The 18,684-nt window shown below is 43.8% G+C and overlaps 1 protein-coding gene across 1 annotated transcript in view; it reads right to left on the reverse strand.

Annotated features, from left to right (window-relative positions):
- MAGI1 (membrane associated guanylate kinase, WW and PDZ domain containing 1) overlaps positions 1 to 14,948 on the reverse strand; it is a 642,797-nt gene extending 627,849 nt beyond the window's left edge. Inside the window, exon 1 of the mRNA XM_052636253.1 lies at positions 14,632 to 14,948. Coding sequence (XP_052492213.1) covers positions 14,632 to 14,944 — 313 coding nt within the window. The 5' untranslated portion in view covers positions 14,945 to 14,948. The remainder of the gene's footprint in view (positions 1 to 14,631) is intronic.
- Positions 14,949 to 18,684: the final 3,736 nt, after the last annotated feature.

The following is an 18,684-nucleotide window of genomic DNA, read 5'->3' on the forward strand; positions in this document are numbered from 1 at the left end:
GCACAGGCTCATTCCCTGGTCTGGGAAGATCCTGCATGCGGCATAGTGCAGCCAAAAAATTAAAATTAAAAAAAATAATAAAAACAGTTAAAACACTGCAGAATATAAGCCTTTCCTGCTCCATCTTATCCTTGGGCATTTTAAAGTAGGACAGAAGCCAAATTTCATCCTGACTTGGGGAAATCATGGGTGCCCCAAAAGTGGTGATCATACTGAAGGAGGCGGATCAGAGCATATAGCAGTCTCCACTTGAAAACACTCCTTAGTTTTGTCTCACACCCAAAGTCCTGGATTACATATAGTATATCTTATCTAAAATCTGAATTCCTAGACAGTCTCTTGGAATGTTCTCACTCTGATACAGATATGGAGAGAAAGAAGGCAACGGGAGCAGAAGAGAATAGAAACACAGTCCCAATCCACACCTGGCACAATCTGAGCTCCATGTCGGGCTCTCACTGCCAACTCTACAGTTTTCATTTTACAGAGGCCCGTCCTTGGTTGGCTCCATGATAGAAAAACTGCACTCCCTAAATTTCAAATCTGATTTACACAAGTCCCCTTCCCCATCCTAGGTCAGCAAGCCTGGTGCCCACCATGAATCCTGCAGCACAAAATGATCCATGATGCAGGCAGGAAAGCAAGAAGGACTGCGCTGGCTTTCAAAAAACTAGAATTCTACCAAATAATGCTGGCCTGGAGAACAGAGGCGAATCGTGTTCTGAAAGCATCTGCTCTTGGGCTAAAGGCCAGGGTCCTAAAAATAATAAATAAATAAATAAAAATAAAAAAAATAAAGGCCAGGGTCCTGATTTACCTGTAGAATAGCCAAACGAGACATGTTATTAGGGATTTTCCTGCCATATTTAGAAGTTGCCTAAGAAATACACACAAAAGTCATTCATTCTTTAATTTGGGAGACTACAAATTTTAGAGTACAGTAACCTCAGGGCAGAGAATATATACTGTTCCCAGTACATACTCACATAAATGTCATCATCAAGATGTTATTTTGCACCCAGTTCTAAGACTCAGCAGATCAGGACCCTGAAATAAAATAGTCCAAGACTCAAGATCAGCTGTCAAAATATATCGTCTCCCCATCTTCTTGTAACTCGAATGGGAGAGCTGTCACCAGCTAAGCAACCAATAAACTAGCACGGTCTAAAGAGACAAACCTGACCACTTCTGGAACTTATTATTCTCCTCACCACACGTTTGTGGGCCCTCACTGGGAGCCAGTGGCTATCCTGGGCCCTGAGAACACAGACAAGTAAGAAATGTGATAACTGCTCTTGAAGAAACAGTGTGAGAGACATCAAGTGAGAAAGACAAATAGGTCAACCAGAGGCTGCAGCTTGCTGCTTGAGGACCAAATATGGCTCCCAGATGTGTTGCTTGGTTTATCCATGCTTTAGAAAATTTTTGAACTAACACTTTCAAATTGGCAAAGTTCATTTTTTTTAACAATCAAAGATTCTGCATTTCTGTTTAAAGCTTAAAAAAAATCTGGCATCAATGGGCAATGCCCCGACAAGTCAACAACCGGCTGAAGCTGAGTGGCAACTGCTCTCTTTGAACAAAACAGCTCCTTCCAATTTACCCCGGCCCCCACCACTCCCTAATGCCCTTTAAAATATCCACTCATTATCTGCGTTTGTGATGACTATTGCAAAGGAACAATTCCAGTGCTAGGTAGGATCTGTTCTAACTGAGCTAAGGTAAGAAAAATACAGGACTTAACTCCCAGGCAGCAGGGAGTTAAGTTGATAAACGGCCTGAATGGTTTTTTCAAGGCATTAAGGTTTAAAAAGATAAAATTCAAGTGAGACAAGAAGTTCTAGACATCTATCCAAAGAAAATAGCTGAAGAAGTTCACTGAAATGTATATAGAAGGATATTCAGCATTGTGTTGTATAAAACAAGAACTAAAAACGACCTTCTGAAAACATGATTTAACATATTATAGCACAACTAAAAACCGATTCCACAGCCATCAAAATGGTAAAATTGATCTACACATAAGTGTAAAAGAAAAGTCTGTGATATGTCGTTAGGCACAAAGAAAAATCACACTAAAACTGTATGTGCAGTACTATTCAATTTTCAGAAGAAAAAGACCCTGCCAAAAAAGTCTACCAAAAAAAAAAGTATGTGTATTTATGTATGTTTATATATACATATAAATGTCTGGGTAAAAATAGAGTAACACATGTATTTCTCTGAGATGGGATTATGTGCGATGTGGGTACATTTTCCTTTCATAGAGTCACATCTTTCTGTATTGTACACACTGTTTAAATGAGGGAACAAATTGAATTTCACCATGAAAAAACCATAAGCTATGGAAGCACCGAACAACAATGGAGAGTGATTGACAGTCATCCAAGATCACAACTTGGAGTTTTTAAAAAATTAGAAACCAAAAAAATCTACATGCCTGTGCTTTCTGGGAAGAGAAAAAAAAAAAGAAAGAAAACTACATGCTCCAACACCAAAGAAAGTCATTTTTTAATAACTTGATCTTGAGTTTTGAATTCTTAACCAAGTCACACAGACTTAAACAGGCTGATAGTTGGAGGAGGAAATGAACAGGCTCTCCCTATCAGATGTAAATTCCAACGCTTAGCCAAGAATCCAGGTGGTAAAATACTGACTCTATTTAAATCAAGCCAAAGTGATGCCTTCCGTGGCCACGTTACATAAGCAATAGGCTCCACTGCTGCACACATCTGGTCAGAATAAAGGCCCTCTAAGACCTTCAACACAATTAATTCAATATTTTCCTGACAGTTCAAAATGCCACGACAACTGGCAGACAACCATCTTAAATCATCACGGAAAAGTCAGACATATGGCTAAGTATATTTAATATGCTTTAAAAATAAGCCACAGATTTTTGAGCCAACAAGATCTTAGGCAAGAATTTTTCTTATTTATTTAAAAGTTATGCCTACTCGTTACCTCAAAAGATTTCGATTCAAAGGTGATTGCTTGAGTACCTAGAGAGGGCAGAGATTACAAAGAGACATAAAACAGGGATGCGGCCTTCAAGACTGTGAGAAACACGTAACCCAGTGCAGGAAACAGACAAGCAAATCTGCGTTCAAGACACTATTGTGACTCCTGAAATCATGATGTGCATGGGGGAAGATAGAGCACAGAGGAGGAAAGAATCAACAGTGTTGGTGATGGAGATCTGGGAAAAGAGAAGGCAAATAAGCAGAATTGCCAGAAACTCCGTTGTAGCAACACCCTCTCTGTGTTCTGACCAATAAACACTTTGCAAATCCATTTTATTATTATTAATTCTTGGACTCTTTTGGGGGATAGGTGAGGTTACCAGGCATGGTTTGCTATCTCAGACAGCAATGGTACAGCTTAACAGAGGTCAACACACTTCTAGTGTGGAAAAACCTAGGATGAGAATTTTGGAACCAGGCAGATCTGAGCTTGAATCTCCCTTGTGTAAGCTACCTGCAGACCAGGATAAATTACCTGAGCTCTCAAGCTACTTTTCTCATAGCTAAAATGAGAAATGACATCATCCACCCAGGCAAAACCCTAACCACGGTCTCAGAGACGTGGCGGAAGATCAATATATAGTAATTATGATGCTCAGTTTACTGCTTCTAATTCAGATTCCCAGTCTCAACCATGAAACTACACCTGAGAGAAGAGCTTCTGGACTCAGTCTCTGGGCCCTCTGGGGCTCGATATCTCTCTGCGATGGTTGTTGCTGTCCAGTCACTAAGCACGCCAGGTTCCTCTGGCCTCCACTATCTCCTGGAGTTTGCTCAAATTCATGTCCACTGAGTTGGTGACCCTATCTAACCATCTCATCCTCTGTCATCCCCCTCTCCTCCTGCCTTCAATCTCTCCCAGCATCAGGGTCTTTTCCAACGAGACAGCTCTTCGCATCAGGTGGACATATTGTGCACTGTAAGATGTTTAGTTACATCTCTGGGCTCTGCTCTCTAAATGCCACTTAGCACTGACCCATCCTGAGTTGAGACAACCAACAACATCTCCAGACATGGCCAGATGTCCCTTGGGGATCAAAATCATCTTCAGTTGAAAAACCACTTCTTCAGAGGATGGATTGTTGGGTCTTTGTTGATGGGTCTTCATTTCTGAACTGAAAATGATCATGGCTGCTATTAAGTAGGTAAGGACTACATACCGTACATGCCAAACAGAGGATAAAGTGTTTTGCATATGTTTTCTCATTTAATCTTCACAACCACCCCTATGAGGTAGGCATTATTCTCATTTTCAACTGGGACAACTGACGTTCTGGGAGGTTAACATGCCTGTGGTTCTTCAGCTGGAGTCAGACCCAACCAGGCTGACTTCAAAAGCTTGTAACACCAAGTCCCACTGCCTCTCCAGCCTTTCTTGATTCAGGAGCCCAGGTATGGTGCCAGGAAGGCCAGAGGACCTCAGGGTCAAGCTCTTAAGGATCACTTTCACTGGTACTGCCCTACCCAGGATCCCCAGGAAACTGGGAGAGGATCCATCCTTCCTACACCTTCCTGAACCAGGGTCCTGAGGACACTCATCAGAATTAATTCTTCACCAGTGACAACACGGAAGCAATTCAGGCAGAGATCCAGAGGTTTCCTTCTTCTTTGTCTGTACTAATCCAGTCTCAGCCTTTTTAAATAGTGGTATCTGAATCAGGCAAAAAAAAAAATGAGGGCTTTTCTAGACTTGAAAAGCTCTCTAGGGAACTGTGTACCACAATTGCTATCTCTCAAGAGATCCTTTCTTCTCGCGCACGTGCTTTCCAACAGGGAACATTCAAACAATAACAGAAGCCGGTATTTTGTGAGCACTCACCACGTGCCAGGCCCTTTACCTCAATCTCCTAATTTGATCCCTCCATCAGCCTCAGGTAGTAGGTATTATTATCCCCATTTTCAGAAGGGGAAATCCTGGCACAATGAGGTAGAGTATCTTGCCCCAAGTCACACAGGTACTACATTGAAAAGCCTGACTTCTAACCCAGGCCAGACTGAGTCCAAAACCTGCCAATCTACAACACATCGATAAATGCATACAGTCCTGTTAACACTGTATGTGGCAATAACAGTGAAACATGGCTTATAATCAGGGCATAATGGCCTTTTAATTGCACCATCATGCCACTGTCCATAAAGAGAGCTTCGAGTCTCTCCTCACAATGGACTGAAAGATTAGCCTTATTGTGGAAAACATAACTGCATCCCATTAAAGTCACACACTAATGCCTCCTCTGGCAGTAAGAACAGGGCTGACACCTTAGCCGGGAGGATGTAGTTCTCTTACGTAACTCATTCTCACCACACTGCAGATGGAACGGCAAAAGTCTATACACACAACTGACGGTGCCCAGAACATCTCCACCATCCACTGAAGGGTGAGAGAGTGTGCAAAGTTATCTGGCACACTCAGCACAGTGCTGGTCTAAATCCCTAAAATGAAGACCTGCAAGGTTCCCTGTCTTCAAGGTTACTCTGAAATCAATCAGTGAAGCTCTATTTAGCCCAAGTTATAGACAGCAAAAGTTAAATCAAGTTTAATGCAGTTTATCACAAAGTACCTACATTTTCAGAGACTCAAATATCAGAATTTTCAGAGGCAACCAAGCTCAGAGAGAATTCTTCTAGCTCTAAAGTGGACAATGGACACTCAAGAAATGCTTGAGCAATTACTATGCATTAGGCGCCAGTCTTGGTATCGGGGATGCAACAGGAAACAGATCCACAACCAGCCTACCGGCTTGGAGCTTATATTTGAAAGAGACAACGTAAGGAACTTAGTCATTTTTAAATACTCAACATATTATAAAGTAAAATAAAGCAGAGGACGGGAATGGGGAATGACAAGACAAGTGGGAAAGATTTGAAGTTTATGAGGGAGTAAGCCTCCCAGGTGACCAGGTGGGGACCATCAGGCCATGGCCAGGGAGACAGAGGACAAGTTACAGGCCAGGTTGTTGGGGGCTGGGGGGTCTTGTGAGTCACCAGGAGGATTTCAGTTTTTACTCAAGACAGAAGGACTAGAGAAACAACTGTGTTATAGATTATCCATTCTTTAATTATTTAGCTATAAAAAGAGATTACTATTTAATCATAAGAGTCATTGTTCAAATTCCATCTTCTCAGTTTGCTCCGTGCTTTCAGAAAGGATAACATCTAGAACACACTGGACCCTCCACAGACTACTATACCTTAAAGCAAAAGTCGGCATTACTTGCTTGTCCTTGACATCCATGAAGGTTCAGCTGTGAAAAACACCAAAACAAATTCCCCAGACATACTACATGGATGTTGACATCCACAGGAGCGCAGTAGAGCAAAGCTCCAGTGTTTCCCAAGGATTTTTCAAGGTTATAGATCTCACATATGAGCTCCATGAAGACAGGCAGGAAGGCAGTAACCTCCTTTTTTTAGGATATGAATGTCAGCCCTTAACGAATTTGACAGCCTTTATTCACAGTGTATACAAAAATCAGTATATTCTGTTACACGTATATACAAACTTAAGGAAGGGACCACTAACATCAGAGACTGGTGTTTTGCATTAAATAATCATCGTTTATAAAGCAACATCCTTCATGTAAACCCTTGTGGTAAGGAGATGTCAGAATGTTTTCCCTTATAAACCACTTAATTCCCCTTGGTGGATGTCATCAATTCTGCCATCCGAAACTAGCTGGGTAATGAATGCCAACAAATGCAGTGAGCCCACTGTATGCCAAGGCATCATAAGGTCAAGTTATTCTATTTTTAAATAACACAGCCATTGGCAAAGAGTAGCCACCAGAAACAATGGACATGTTGGGTTCACTGTCCTTGCATTATTTTTTGTAAAAGCTGTAGAATGTTCCACAGTAAAACCTAAATATATCCTTCAGAGAGTGGTCTTTTGGCACCACGAACAAAAACAGATTGGTTTTTGAAAGTTTAAGTTAAAAAAAAAAAAAGACATAAACACAAAGCTCAGTTTAAGAGCAAGAGAGGAAAAAAATCAGGCTGTTTTCCCCAGCAAAGATCCGATTTGCTCTTGGCTGGAAAAACTGTACCCAGGGACAAGGCTACAAGAAGACAGAGGTAAAGTGTCATTCTTCTGGATGCTGACATAGACCAGGTCCCACATAAACAAAAAACAGGACAGCTCCTCATCATCCTGTTCAGTGAACATCTGAAATTTCACCTCTTAAACCCCACCTAGAGTCCACAGGCAGAAACACTTAAGTATAATTCATGAAGCCTTGTCAGTTATTTATTTATTTATAGCTCAGTATAAATTATTAGACAGAGAACCAGCTGATCAGAATGCCTAGTGATGAGAAAATGAACATATTAGGATCCAAACTGAGAAGAAATCAAAGAGGAATAGAGAGGAAAAGAGGAAACATGTTGTGGATGGCCTGATCTACATTCACCATCCTAATAAGCAGCAGCAAGAGAAAATTCATTCATGCAGCCAACAAATTTTAGCGAGCACCTGTGGAAACAGTGACAGATTTTATCTTCTTGGGCTCCAAAATCACTGCACATGGTGACTGCACCCATGACATTAAAAGACGCTTGCTCCTTGGAAGTAGAGTTATGCCAAACCTAGACAGCATACTGAAAAGAAACATTCCTTTGCCCACAAAGGTCTGTCTAGTCAAAGCTATGGTTTTTCCAGGAGTCATGTATGGATGTGAGAGTTGGACTATAAAGAAAACTGAGCGCTGAAGAATTGATGCTTTTGAACTGTGGTGTTGGAGAAGACTCTTGAGAGTCCCTTGGACTGCAAGGAGATCCAACCAGTCCATCGTAAAAGGAATCATTCCTGGGTGTTCTTTGGAAGGACTGATGCTAAAGCTGAAACTCCAGTACTCTGGCCACCTCATGCTAAGAGTTGACTCATCGGAAAAGACTCTGACGCTGGGAGGGACTGGGGGCAGGAGGAGAAGGCGACGACAAAGGATGAAATGGATGGATGGCACCACCGACTCGATGCATATGAGTCTGGGTGAACTCCGGGAGTTGGTGATGGACAAGTCCATGGGGTTGCAAACAGTCAGACACGACGGGGCGACTGTACTGAACTGATGACTTGCCAGGTACTAATTTTGGAAAATAGAGGCATGAATACGTGAGATAAATTTCTTATTTTCATGAACCTTACATTCCAGTGGGAAGAGAGACAGACAATATACAAGCAACGAAAGAAGATAATGTGAAATTATATCAAGGCTATGAAGACACAAACCAAAATGGGGAGATGGCAGGTCATCCAGGGAGCTCTCTTATGTGGGGATCAGTGTGAACACTGGGGCCACCTCAGACTGGCTCTGGAGAACCAATTACATCCATCTCTTTGCAGCTCCAGTGATGCAACCAATCAGTGTCTCCCTGCCACCAGAGCCAGTTGTTAAGCCTTTAGGAGCACACCACCAGATGAGGAGGTCTTTCTGAAGAGACACTAAATAGACAAGTCAATCTTGTGACCATCTTGGGTGGGGTCGGGGAGGAAGCAAGCCCAGAGATCCCAAAAGCAGAATTCACAGGAAACCAAGCAAGATAAAGCACTGTTTTAAAACAAGAACAGAATTATTTTGTTAAAATGTTGTAATACATTCCAATTGGTCAAAATAAACACGCAATGTCAAAACAAAACTCAAAAAAGCACAAAGAGCTATATTAAATTGTGTAATGGTCCTAAGTCCCTCATTACAGCGAGGGGAAGGGTCTGGTGGTGGTGTTGTGGTTTTTAAATTGTGTCTTATTTATTGTCTCCATTCTGTCTGTAAAAAAAAAAAAGTGGAAGGACAGTTTTGGTTCCTGGGTAATTTGCAAAACCACAAAATTCACTTACAAAAATATGTAAGCGTGACCTATAATATTACCAGTTTGGGAAACTACAGTCACACCCTTTTAAACTTTTGGAGTCTGGGTTATTCAGGGAATCTTAGCATTTTATGAATGCAAAGGAACTGAAGGGGCATATCCACTTATTTTAGGAATAAAGAAAGGTCCAAATAGGTAACATAATGGCGATAACAGCACTAGTCACCTAGCTTGTTCACGATTATCTGTTTCATTTGATGCCATATTTGTTTTCTTCTCTTTTTTTCAGCCTCACTGTGCAGCATATGGTATTTCAGTTCCTCAACCAGGGATCAAACACATGCCCTCTGCATTGGAAGCACAGAGTCTTAACATCTAGACTACCAGGGAAGTTCAACACCATATTTCCAATGTCACTCTATATCCTAGGACAGTGGTGCTCAAAATTGAGCATGCATCAGAATCACATGAGGACTTGTTTAAAACACCCACAGGCTGCATGCTCCTGAGTTTTAGGTATCTGTAGGGCTGGGGTAAGGGCCAGGAATCTGCACATATAACCAGTTCCCTGGTGATGTCAATGCCACTAGTCTGGGGACCCTACTTGAAATTCACTGACCCAAGAACTGGAAGCATGGGTTTTGCAACCTAACACAGCTGAGTTCCAGCTCCACTTCAGCCACTTGGATGACCCTTGGAAAAGCCACCCAAACCCTCTGGACTTCAGTCTCTGACACATAAGTCCAGTTGGGAGGAATAAAGAAATGCCCATATAGCTCTAGCTCAGCCAAGAGCAAGGCCTTTTAGAAGCAAGTGCTCAAAAAAATACTAGTTACATCCCAATACAGAAACGTTTCCTTCATCATCATGGCTCCCCGTTATCTGCTATTCCACTTCCTGTGATTTCAGGTACCTACCGTCAACCCCAGTCTGAACATATTAAACAGAAAATCCCACAAATACACAATTCACACGTTTTAAATTGTGCGCCAAGTAACATGATGAAAGTTCCCACCTTCCCGCTCTGTCCTGCCCAGGACATGAATCATCCCTTTGTCCAGGGTATCCTGCCCATTAGTCACTTCGAAGTCCCATTATCAAATCAACTGTCCAGGTATAGCAGTTCTTGTATTCAAGTGACCCTTACTGTGCTCAATAATGGCCCAAAAGCACAAGAGGAGAGATGCTGGTAGTTCAGATCTGCCAAAGAGAAGCCATAAAGTACTTCCTTGAAGTGAAAAGGTGCAAGTTCTCAACTTAAAATCATATGCTATGGGGACTTCCCTGGTTAAGACTGCACTTCTACCCCAGAGGGCAATGTTTTGATCCCTGATCTGGGAACTAAGATCCCATATGCCACAGGGCACAACCAAAAAAAATCATTAAGCTGTGGATACTAAGATCTACAGCAAGAATGAATTTTCTATCTGTAAAATCATGAAGAAGGAAAAAAGAAATACATGCTAGTTTTGCTTTCATACTTAAAATTGCAAAGTTGCAGCTGCAGTGCATAATAAATGCTTTGATATTAATAAGATAGAAAAGGCATTAAATTTGTACAGTAAGGTATTTTTAGAGGCCACAGTCACATACCTTTTATACAGTTCTAATTTGTTCTATTTTCTCATGTTGTTAATCTCTCACTGTGCCTAAGTTGGAATGTACCATTTGAAAATACTTCACTTTTCTCCTTTCTCAACATACACTAGAATAGTTAAAGTTCAAAAGATAGATAAGATCAAAGATTGGAAAAGATATGGCAGAACTGGAACATTTATAGCAGCTTTATTCATAATAGGTGAAAGAAGAAACAGTCTAAATGTCCATTGAGAAATAAAAATATAAACAATCTGGTATATGTATGCAATGTAATGCTACTCTACAATACAAAACAACCATGATACACACAATATGAAATCTCCAAAATATTTTGTTGCGGGAAAAAACCCAGACACAAAAGAGTGCATAGTGCATTATTTCATAGATATGAATTTCAATGACAGACAAGACTAACCAAAGTGAGAGAAATCAAACAATCAATGCCTCTGGAAGAGGTGGAGGGAGCTGACTGGAAAAGTATAGGAGGGAAATTTCTGAGGTAACGGAAACGCTCTGTATCTTGATCTGGGTGAAGCGGACATGAGCATATACATTTGTCAAAACCCATCAAACTATATACTTAAGATCTGTGCATTTTACTACAGGTAAATATAAGCCTATAGTATATATAGTACATGTATATATATCTCATTATATATATGAAGTGATCTATTTTATATAGCATATATATGTAAATTTCTTAAGGCACTTTTGTGACAAAAAACTGTCATCCCTCATTTCAAATAAACCAACTCCAACCAAGTAGATCCATTTAGCTTGATTCTTTCACAGACCAGTCCTATTTCATATACCATTTACAACAGACTAGTTTGGTCTGTGCAACTTTCCAGAGAGCTGCCGTGAAATAGAGCAGAATTCTCTCCCAGAAGAGGACCATGACATTTCCATAAGAGTGACCCATGGCCCTGGGAGTAGCGAGTTTAAGGTGGAGACAACTCAAAAGTATTATTTTCCTTTACCAAGTAGGAGCCTATTTAATATGATTAAAACACAGTAATGAAAACACAAGAAGAACAATTTTGTCATATAATTTAAATCATATTCTCAATATGAAAGAGAAGGCTGGTGATGGTGAAGCCTGGATGGGAGGGGAGTCTGGGGGAGAATGGATACACATATATATGTATGACTGAGTCCCTTCCCTGTTTACCTAAAACTACCACAACACTGTTAAGTCAGCTATATCCCAATACAAAATAAAAAGTTTCAAGCTACCAAAAGAAAACAGAGAGAGAGAAGGCTGGTGAAATGCTTTCCAGTGCCTTCTTTCTTTAATGAAGATGTTAGAAGAGCTGCCTGCGCCTGGGTAATCATGACAGGAAATAGTAGCTTTCACATTGTGGTGGATTTGAAGCCATTCAAATGTCCCCATCCATAACTTTATCCCACTAAAAGAACAAGTAGATTTGCATACACACACATGCACACACACTTTCTATGAGCATTCTTGCATAGCACACAGAATAATTCCAGGTGAAAGGAAATAAGATGGGGATACACTAGCTTCCTTCAAACACAGAGGCCTCTGATTCCAAAGACACTTGGTTACCTCATTGACCTTTCCAAGGTTTCGCGATGATGCAACACTGGGACAAAGCCTCCCAATCTTTGGTAACTGGTGGAGGGAGGCGCTGCCACCTATAGTATCTCGCACACTGAGAATGAGCTCCCATCGATCAATTAGACACTAGTAAAACGCTCCCTGCCCCCATAATCTCCAGGATAGTCAGGAACTCATGCCCATCCTCTACCAGCCATGTCTCCAAGATGCCCCTGCATGGTGACCCACAGCCGATCCCATCAAATGCTAAGATGCAGTATTTTCTCTACAGTTGTATCAAGTCCTAGTAATGCAGGACCCTGAATTATGGTGTTTACCTCATAATTCAGATTCCTGACACTAAAAAAGCCCGAGTCAGACATGACTTAGAGACTGAACAACGACAAAGTCCTCTAGGAAACCTTCTCTGACCATACAACTGGAAGTTAGCTCCTAGTTTCCTAAATGCTAATGTTCACTTTTTTAAGTATCATATACATCGCACTTTAAGATCCTGTTTGTACATAGGCATTATTTTCTTCTGTGAGACTGGACGCTCCTAGAGATTGAGGACTGTTTTGTAAACTTCATTTTATCTCTAGCATTGCCAGCTCAGTACATAGCACATAAGTGTCTCAAAATGTTTGGTGATATATGGAGTAAGCAGAACCTGTTTTAATGTAGTAATGGTAATACACTGGTTTATTATCATTCTATACCTAATACCTAATAAAGTGCCAAAATATTTTTTTTTAAAGCTAAACTTAAAAGCTAGACACAGAAATAAATAACTGCCCCAATTTCACCTGAAACATAACAATAATAGGTGGTCTTTACTGAGCACTTATTATGTGTCAGGCACTATCCTGCACCCTTTATAAGTTTATGTAATACAAAACAGCCAGTTTACAGATAACGGGAGACATATTTCCAGGTGAGACAAGGTGTTGGACCTTAAGCAAAGATGAGGTGGTGTGCAGTCAATGAGGCATATTCTCTCCTTTCAATAAGCTTACCACCTTGTATGGAAAGAAGGGAAGGGATCTAACGCATAGTTCAGAATAAGTAGAAAACCGACAAGACACACATTAGGGGAGTCCAGAGGAACGCTGATTTCTTCATCCTGGCAGGACGCCTGAGGGCTTCTTGGAGGAGGTGTGCAAGCAGATAATGAGGACACAAATGGAAGGAGATTTCCATAACTGTCAGTCCCTCAACTCCCAAAGCTACCAAAAGGCCCATCTCTTCTCCCTGTCCCCCTCCTCCACTTCATCTGGAACAGGCCTGTTTCCAAAAGAGGACTAGCTCAGCCTAGCCCTCCTTTCCTCTGACACAGTCCTCCAGCTGCTGCTTGCCCTTTCAAGCACACAGGCACATGTGTGAACTTTTCACCAGGGCTCAACCAGGGAAGAACCTGCATCGCGGTGCTTGGTCATACAAGGGACCCCTTTAAGGGAATCCACTCCTTCTCTACTTCTCTACTCAGGGACAGCCCTGAGGCTATACCAAACTAAGATGCAAGGGACTCCCCGCAACCAGCAGCCATCAGAAGGGTCATCACTCCTCTCCAAGCTTCGGAGAGGTGAATTTGCTTCCACTCCCTTCTCTTAAGTGCACCCCTCAGGTCTCCCACACTCATCCTCTTCCTCCTTGGTGGTTAAGGCTCTGCAGCAAGGATTTTCAAACCCTCACTCTTGGCATCTGTGTGACCTTGGGCAAGTAACTGAACCAATATCAGTAAATGAAACAACGTCAGTCCCAGCTTCCTTATCGGTAACATAAGGGGGTTTAGAAGAAACACTCGCTCTCAGAATTGTGCATCAGAACAAAAGAGTGCAAGGAAAGCATTTTACATAGAACCTGACACATAATAAGTGAATAAGAAACAGCAGCTATAATCATCTTCACAGGGATGATGACGATGGTTGCAGTGATGGGGATGGTGGTGATGTTGTTGGCAGTATAAACTTGGGCTTGAATGGCGCTGAAATACCCTCTCTATTCTCTCCCCGCACCGCCACCCAAAAGTCTGGGGCCAGGCCACACGGGTTGAGACACATGCGTCATCCAGCTGTGGGGTGAATGCAAGATCTTCAAGCTGCAAGCTTTAGGACTGAAAGGTGTTGATGCCCTAGCCCACCTGGCCGGTCACGGGGTGATGCTGATTTTTTGATTCAGGATGTCCAACAATCAAAGACCCTCACCTCCTTCATACCCATTCTCCAGGTCTGAAAACAGCTAAGAGATCAAAGAACACAGTAGCTGCGCCCGCTGCAACACTCGCCCAGGGAGCCAGGAGAGCGTCCACTTTGCCCCTGCCTCAGTGTCCCAACTCTCCTCCCGGTGCAGGCAAGCCACTGCTGCGCTTGGTGGCGGAGATAACAGGTTAGCAAACCGGGCCAGGGAAAAATCTCTGCGCTTCCCCGACCTAACCCAAGCCCCTCTTCCCAACGCAGGTGGGCAAGCAACCCACTGCCTCTCAACAACTTGGTGTATTTCACCATCACTGGGCACACGGCCTCAACATCGCCCCTATGCCGCGTTCGCAGAAGAAAAGCGGGAAATCGGAAGGGGGGCTGAGGGAGACTTCTCAGGCCGGTTCTCTTTTCTGGGGGCGCCTCCAGGAGGCGCGGCCCGACTTACCTTGTCTGACGGCTTTGAAGGTGACGGCCTCCTTGCAGCTGTCGATGACTCCCAGTACGTCATAGCGGGGCAAGCCGGACACCCGGATCCCCTGCACCTCCAGTAGCAACTCGCCCTCGATCAGCCGAGGGCCCTCGCCGCCGCCGGGAAGCCCCGCCGCTTCGGTAGCCGTCACCGCTCCGACATACGGAAACTCTCCGTTCTCCGCGCCCCCCAGCACCGTCACCCCCAGCTCTCCCTGGGGTCCCCGTTTTACGGTGCATTCGTGAACCCTGCTAGTCCAGTGGTTCTTCTTCTGGATCACTTTCGACATGATGAGTTACACCCCTACTACGCCCGCCAAAAAAAAAAATGATAAAATGAGAGACAGGTGCCCCCCACAGCACAAGCCCCCAAGCCCCTGCTGGTTCATGGGAGAGACATCTCCCCTCCAAACAACGCAGCGGGAGAGAGAAACTTGGCAGCCTCGCTCCCTTGCACACACTCGCTCACTCAAGCCATCATAAAACAAACTTTCTGGGCTTCCCCGCGAGCCCTGCACAGGCGCCCGCGAGCTTTGTTTGCATTCCGGTGCTTCTCGGTCCACGTTCCGGCGCCCGACCGTGCTCTCTGGGACCAGAGTCCACTCTGCGCCGCTTGGATTATTTTTTTTTCCTTCCTTTCTTTCTTGCCTCTTAGAAATGCGGTGTCTCCTCTTTGCCTCCCGCCTGGGTCGCCTTTCCTCGCTGGCGGGCAGTTTCTGAGGGTGAGGGAAGCCCTTCTAGGCAGTTGCTGGGAGCCCTGGAGACGCTGTAGCTGAGCGGGGGCGGGGGGGGACAGGAGGGAAGTGCCTGCGTCCCCTTTAAGCAGATACAAAGGCTCGGCTTGTTTTGTTACAGTTCATTCTATTCCGCGCGGCCGAGCGCAGCGGCCGGCAAGAGGAGACGCGCGCGCATGCGCCCCGCGACCGCCTGCCGGCCGGCCCGCCCCACCCCGCCTTCCCGAAGTGAGAGATTCCAATGTGCTTCCCGTTGGGTCCTAAGTCCGACTTCTCCAGGATCAGCCACTTTTCTCCCCCTTCACACACCCTTCTCATTCCTACTTTTATTTCAGTGCTCACGACTCTGCATAGCCCTTCGGGGGTCTGGGAGACGAGGAAGTGTTTTACTCCAACTGTCTGCAACTTAACAGGGGCAATCTGCTTGGGTATTTTAAAACCATTTCAAACAGGTGGGGGTTGGGGAGGCTCACACTCACCCTCGCGCTCACACTCACGCACACACGCACGCACACACGCCGGCCTAAGCTTCCTTACCGCCCTCGGCCAGTGGCCGGCCACGCTGTCGGTCACCAGCCCACCCCCCGCCGCAAGTCCCTCTAATACCCTGAACCCAACCCAGAGGAGAGCGCCTGCCCGGCTTCCCCCCAACCTGCACTGTGAGGGCGGGTTCTGGTCTTTGAGTAGGGTGTGCCCCAGCCTCTGCGGCCCTGGGGAGAGGGGGCCGTGGTGGTCCCCCAAATGGGATCCGTCACACGCTCACACACGTATACACACACTTATCTGCATCCTTAAACTTTAGGGCCAACTTTTCTGGACGCAGATTAAGTATAAGGCGAGGGAAAGAAGCCAAAAAGCATGAGAGGCTTGGGGTCTTCAACCGAAAAGGGTCTAGCTCTTTAAAACTTGCGGCCAGAGACCTCTGGAACCAGGCGTCTGTCCTGGACTCTTGTTCCTGGCTAAGCTGGGCAGCCTTTGGACCCGCCCCGGGGCCAGGAGATAAGGCTCACTCCTGGGTCTGGGATCTGCACCCAAGTCCTGGCGCCCGCGGGGGCGTGGGCGCGGCAGCCACCTCTCGGAATTCACAGCCTGGAGTTGCTGTTGCCTCGGGCACCGCCCGAGGGCGGGGGTAGAGCCAGCTAATGTCCCTGCTAGGTTTCGGAATGTGTTCGGGGGCTGCGGACAGAAAGAATATCCTGCACCGGCAAGGCTACCCTCCCTAAATACTCCCCAATCGGCCTGGGCGATAGTCTCCTAAACATTTTCTTTTCCTCAGTGATTTATAACTTATTTATCCATCTTGGGTCACAAGAGAGATTTCAAGTGCTAAACAAGGGAGGTGAGTGTAAAGGACTCCGAAAGGACGGGGTGCCGCAGAGGTCACGGTTGAGAGCTGAGCTCTGAGGTTTAGGTTCTCACCGGTCCAGTGTCCATGTGATCTTGACCAAGCGCTGGGACCCCTCAGAGCCTGAGTTTCTTAAGTAAGTGTAACAATACCTGACAAGATTCTTGGGAGTATTACGGGGATATATAATAAAAGCTAACTAGTAGTAGTACTAGTAGTAATTTGAAAATTTAGGAATCATTCGGGGTTTCAAGTTACATGGTAATTCCTCCTCTTCTCGCATATAGGCATACATTTAAATATTTTAAAGCACTGCTTATAGGGCACTTTTCTAAGCCAATAAAAATAAGAGAAGAACGTTGCTACTTCTCTCTTGAGATCTCCAAAACTGAAAAATCCTATTGCCTTCTAGTATTTGTAAAAGAAGAAAGTGACCAGTTTTCCATGGCTCTTCTTGATAAGGGAAACCATCTTCAGCCTCTTTTCTCAGAAAATATCCATTTGTCTCCAGCTTGACTGGATCAAAATGAATGAGAAATTAAAAAGCTTCAGCCCCAAAACGAAATAAAGATCCACCCAGTCAGAATCTTAAGGATAGGCTCTATCATCTGGATGTTTAAGGTTGCCTTTACATGCATGGTGCTAGTACACAACACTGAGGACCAGAAGTCAGCTTGATTCCTGAGCTCACAGACACTTTTAGGGTAAGAATCTATGTCCACATCTCCTTGGACAGCATATACTCCAGGAAGGTAGTGGATTTTGGCAGTTTGGTTTACTGATGTAGTCCCAATTCTTAGAACAGTATCTGGTACCTTGTTAATGTTCAAGTATTCAGTGAGTGAACCCTCTTCCCAAATGCACATTTTTGCATACCACCTTAAGAGTGAAATCACAGATTTCCCTACAGATCATTGGTGAGCTTGACCTATATTTCCCACCTCCCACACTCCATATTTTATAACTATAGGTGCCTACTTACGAGGAATTCTCCTACTTGCCTCTAATCAGCGGTCACCTACCTAGAGGATTCCGAACAATAGACAAGATCAAGTGGTTGGCAATTACTGGCAGCAGCACCGTTTTCCCTCTCCAGGCTTCCACATGACCCTGAAGCAGAGAAGAGGAATGGACTTGGAATTTAGCCTATTTCAGATTCTAGGTATGGAATAACCCCCCCAAAAAAGAAGAGAAAAGTGAGGGCACAGACAGCAGGGTAGAGAGAGGTGTAGAGAGACATATTAAAATCCAGGAATTTAAAAAGAAGTAATTTGAACTTTCAAAACAGCTAAGACTGCCAATTTCCAGACATTAAGTTTATGATGTTCCCAAACTCTCTGTCTCTCCTCTGAACCTTTCTGTTTGTTCTTTCTCCTGGTTCAGTTCCTGTGTCCCAGATTGGAAGGAGCCTCGGGGCAGAAATCATATTTATTCTACCCAAACTTTGAATCCTCAGCACCTAAACCCATGCCTCGAGGTGAGTGTGCACATACACACTTGATGAATGAATGTGTGAATGCATGGGTGAAGTGTGACCTTAAACTATGTAGTTTGTGACCTTTAGCATGAAACCCAATTAAATTCCCTAGCCTTTCAGTGGTTAGTTAGGACTACACATTTCTGTTGCAGGGGGCATGAGTTCCCCGTGGCATGGCCAAAAAATTAAGTAAGTAAAATTAAAAAAAAAAAAACATGAAACCCATTTAGATTTTGTGGCTAAAACTGATATTTATAGATTGTTTTCTTAAGAGTTTATAGCTATCTTGAAGTAGATTTTTCTTGAATATATATAAAGAAGAACCCTGTATTCTGGCTTCCCTCACTTACATCATGACTTTGACAATACATTCTAGTGGGGGAAATAATGCCATAAAATACCTAACTTTGAGGTTTACCATGTATGCCAGGATAGTTATGTGCATTATTTTATTTAATCACTATAACAATTGTG

The sequence above is a fragment of the Budorcas taxicolor genome, chromosome 1 (genome assembly GCF_023091745.1).
Source record: "Budorcas taxicolor isolate Tak-1 chromosome 1, Takin1.1, whole genome shotgun sequence".
Taxonomy (NCBI): Eukaryota; Metazoa; Chordata; class Mammalia; order Artiodactyla; family Bovidae; genus Budorcas; species Budorcas taxicolor.